Genomic DNA, 4,509 nt, shown 5'->3' with positions numbered 1-4,509 from the left:
GGCATCTCTTTTCTTCTTTGATTTGCTATCATCAGATTCACTATCAGATAATGATTTTCTTTTTGTGCCATCTTTTTCTTTACCAGCTTTTTGAGAATTAAGAAATGCTTCAATCAATTCTGGGCAATCTAGATTTTCTTCAGGTTCCCAAGTATTGTCAGCACTGTGTCAATTAAGAAGAAAAAAAATGACAACTCAACTTAATTAAAAATCAGCTCATCACCATTATCTGAATCCATTTAAAAAAATATGAAGAATCTTCTATGTTACAGAAAGGACTCAATTCTTCTACAGGAACCTACGCTTTAGAGTGTGCTCTTCATTTTTAAGTGGACAATTTGCTGTATTATTTACAAGATAACAAACCTGAAAGATAATTGAAGATGTTTCTCCATGCTCTGCAGATAATTTGAGTTCCTCTGCAAGTGCCTGCTAATATATTTCCACATAAATTGCCATATTAAATGATGTCTATGACTGGGGTCTCCAATAACCAATCTTCAAATACCTAAGTTATTCCCAAAAGTCAGTTGCTACTGAGTCCTGAAACGGAAATGTCAATATCCAGTTTTACTAGAATACAGCCAAACTTGTTTAATAAAATACGGTCTGTGGCTGTTTTTATACTAAATCCAAAGAGATGAGTAATTGTGGCAATAGTGATAAATTAGTGAGTGGGGAGAATGAGAGCGGAAATGGTTGACTCGATCTTTGTGCCAGAAGGTAGAATAATCAAAGAGTAATTAATTACACAGTTCAACCAAGAGAATCTAGTTTCAGTATTTTGGTGACATTATTCACCAAACAGTAAGTGTGTTTATACAAATAATTCTTGAAAGAAACCTATTGCTATCGAATTGATTCCAAGTCTTAGACTTGGATTAGAGTATTCTTCTGTTTAGGAACCACTTGTTTTAGCAGCATAGTGCATTTTTTGTTGTACTGCTGACTGAAAGATCAGTGATATGAACTGACCAGACGCTCTGCAGTACAAAGATGGGCAAACTCCTTAGATGTACATACAGCCTCAGAAACTAGATGGAGGGTTGTTTGAACTAATGGCATAGGTTTGATTTGTCTATAATGGAGGCTCTGGTGGCCTAGTAGTAAGGAGTTGCACTGAGAACCCAAAGGCACACAGTTTAAATCCACCAGTTGCACGAGAAGATGGGCAATCTCTGCAGTGATTCACATGTTCACATCTATGAGATGGTAAAGACTTACTGGCACAAAACACCACCACAATGCAAAACTTTAAGTTATCTCAGTATAAAGAGGAACCCTGGTAGCACAGTGGTTAAAGCACGTAGCTGCTAATGTAAAGCTTGAACGTACCACTGCTCCAAGGGAGAATCTAATCAACTCATAGCTGACCCTCCAGCATGTTTTCAGAGGCTGTAAGCAGCCAAGGGAGGAGACTGTCCATCTTTCTCCTGTGGGACATTTGGTAGATCAGAACTGCATGCCTTGGGGTTGACAGCACAACAGCTTAACATTAATCCATTAATCTACCAGAGCTAACTAATTGCAACCAGGGTTCCTCAAACTCCAGTCTAGTTAAACGCACTAAAGAACACTTACTCTGTAAATCCCTTCCACTTGAGAAAATACTCGACCTTCCCGTTCACTACACGTCGGTCCAGCACTTTCTCTACCACAAATTCTTCAGGTTCTGCCTCTTCAACTTTTTTACTCTTCCCATTCTGTTTCTTTCCCATTTTTTGCTAAAACAAAACAAAAAGGGATATTTAAGACACACATTCTTAAAAAAATTTGAGTACATTTTAAAGGCTAAACTGCTCGCATTATTGACTTCAAAACATTAGGTTTTCACTTCTATATCCCAGGGCAGACACCTTCTGAAAAGATGAAATCGGGTAACAAAACAAACGAATGTTTAATTCATCAGCTCATCCCAAACATATCACCCACCACCCTTCATCACTATCTGGAAAACAGAGTAGTCTTTACCCAGTCTCAATACTGTATAGTCTGTGAAATCAAGTACTAGAATTTTCACTGCAACACAAAAAATAACGACAAAGGACTAAGTAGCAGTGGCACATTTAGTTAAGGTACTGAAAATTATAGCCCACAATAGTAATAAAATTCCTTTACTAATTAAAACTACACCTAAGGACCAATATTAAAAACCTAATTACAAAGAAAAAAGATATTACAGAATGAAAGTATGGTGAAATGAAACTTTTATAGAAGAAAACTTTGACAGCCTATAATAATCAAAAGCTTAATCCAAAATCTTATCAATCGCAGGGTCAAGCATAACAAATGAATGAAATATCCTTAATCTTCCATGAAAGAGGCTAAAATTATAGCAAACTCCAAAATTCTTAAGATGATTTTAAAGTAACTTCTTGAAAGTTACTGCAAAAAGGTATCAAAGGGTATGCAAGCAAAGTGTACATACACATTTAAGAAATAAAAAGACCTGATTTTTAAAAATGTAGCAAACATTTGATTTGTATCCCTAAGTCCAGTCTTAAAATTCTCATTAGGCAAAAGACTTGAGTTACTGGGTCTAAAAAAGTTTTCTGTGTACAAGGCAGGCAAGAAGAGTAGAGGAAGGAGCAAAGAGAAACTGGAGTAGACAAAAGCTTATCAGACACTGACTCTAAATGGAAACAATACAGCTACTGTCCATGAAAATTAACAAGAGGATGACAAAAATTACAGAAAGCACTCACATTGACTTAATACGGCACATATAGCCCACAAAATTTAAAAAAAAAAAGCCACCCACACTTACACATGTAATCAATTTGTGATGCTTCACAAAGAAATCCCAATAAATTGCACATCCCCAAAGCCTTCTGCCTCATGAACAGCTAATACATTTCTTGATGTAAAATAGAGTTGACAGTAAAGCCAAAACTCCTTTACCTAGATTTTGATTGACTGTATAGAATTTGAAGGCCAGCTGAATCATGGGGGGGGGGGGGGGGGAAGGGGTAAATAAAGAAGATGCTTTGCCCATTGACCATGGTTTTGAACTTAGTATAGAAATCATTTGTGCTAGAGACTCACCACTCAGGAATGACACTTTATTTATCAACCTTTTCAAATTAATTATTATTAACACAACGCTAGAAGTAAATATTGTGGGAACCATAACTTTGAATTTCGTGATTTTTATGTGAATACTCCAGTGTTGTGGGATGTTTCCCCAGCTTATAACTTAATATGGCTGAAATTTACATGGTTGTAGAACCTTTCTCTAGGCCTAAGCATGCAAACTTTGGGTTTGCGGTTGCTGGAAAAGTAAAAAAAAAATGAATGGCTCAGAAGATTAGTATTTTCTTCTTCACAAATGTTAACTTTGTACTTTGGTTCTTTCAGTATTTAAAAAGCCAAAACAAGGCACTGTAGTTAACAGAAAAGTCCTTATGTATTTTAGAACAAGAAATACTGACCTAGGACACAAAATGTAACGATTTAACAACTTTTGCCCCAATTTGGTGGAGCAGCAAGATCTGTTTTTTCAATAAGCCATTACTGAATATACTTTGCTTTTCCAGAAATTGGGGACTGAGTGGTACAGTGGCTTTACTGGTTTGCCTATTCATGACTAGAATATAGTTTTCCATGGTAACAATTTTATTTAACAAAAATACTCAAAAAAATGTATATGATATTGTCCTTCCAAAATCTGGATTGGATAAGAAATTAAATTTAAATAAATTATACTTCTGCCTATAATACAGGGGGCTAGGGATGTGCAGGGACTATATGGATGGAGATTTCTCAACCACAGAGATGCAAAGTTATAATTTGGGAGGGGGGGAAGCTTGAGTTAGATCCTTATGTATTTAGGTTTCCATTAACTTACCAATGTAGTTTTATTGGAGGCCATTTTTTATTGCAGACTTGAAGAGCTATTACTAGAAAAATGCATGACAGTTAAAAGGAAGTTTGCATGACACAAAAAAAAAGGTAGCTAAACACAAGTTTGCTTGGATTCCAACCCCCATGTCAGTAACGCACTTGTCAAATATGCACAGAAATCCAGAGAAGCAGATTTGAGCTCCTGCGTAAGTTACTGGTGTATATGCCTCAGAGTATACCACTATTCTACCCAAGTAGGGGGGAGAACATTTGGACCTGAGAATGAGCGTAAACGTGGAAAAGATTTTATTATTTTTGCAATCTATCCCAGTTACACAAGGGCAAACCATTTGGTAAAAAAACAAAAACAAACCCGGGAAAAAAAATCCAAATAACCACATTGGTGAACCATGGTGAGTTTTTCCTCTAGATCTTAGTCCAAAGAGGTTCTACACAATCATAACTTGATTTCGTATCAGGAATCACCCCTATTTCCAATTATCCCTTTAAATAGGAAAGGAAACCAAACCAACAGAACCTGGAGGGAAAACACGCCGAGAACGCGGAGGCCCGTTGCATGACACTTGCAGAAGCACATCATCACCTCGCTTGCACGCCCCGACCTCCCCGCGGTCTCAGGACCCTCCGGGCAGAAGCGGGGCGTCA

General features: G+C 37.0%; 1 protein-coding gene across 2 annotated transcripts in view; it reads right to left on the bottom strand.

The window, feature by feature from the left end:
• CBX3 (chromobox homolog 3) overlaps positions 1-3,871 on the bottom strand; it is an 8,851-nt gene extending 4,980 nt beyond the window's left edge. The window contains exons 1-3 of one of the 2 annotated variants that reach the window (XM_006896103.1): positions 3,848-3,871; positions 1,582-1,724; positions 2-163 (exon numbers count right to left, since the gene is read on the bottom strand). In XM_006896103.1, coding sequence (XP_006896165.1) covers positions 2-163; positions 1,582-1,724; positions 3,848-3,871 — 329 coding nt within the window. Of the gene's footprint in view, position 1; positions 164-1,581; positions 1,725-3,847 lie in introns of those variants that run through there. The other variant, XM_006896104.1, reaches the window with a different exon arrangement.
• Between the last annotated feature and the right edge of the window lie 638 nt (positions 3,872-4,509).

Source organism: Elephantulus edwardii, unplaced genomic scaffold, assembly GCF_000299155.1.
Source record: "Elephantulus edwardii isolate Elephantulus edwardi_28Jun2011 unplaced genomic scaffold, EleEdw1.0 scaffold00182, whole genome shotgun sequence".
NCBI classification, from domain to species: Eukaryota; Metazoa; Chordata; class Mammalia; order Macroscelidea; family Macroscelididae; genus Elephantulus; species Elephantulus edwardii.
The sequence above is the reverse complement of the archived record's forward strand: the minus strand, read 5'-3'. Positions and strand labels throughout refer to the sequence as shown.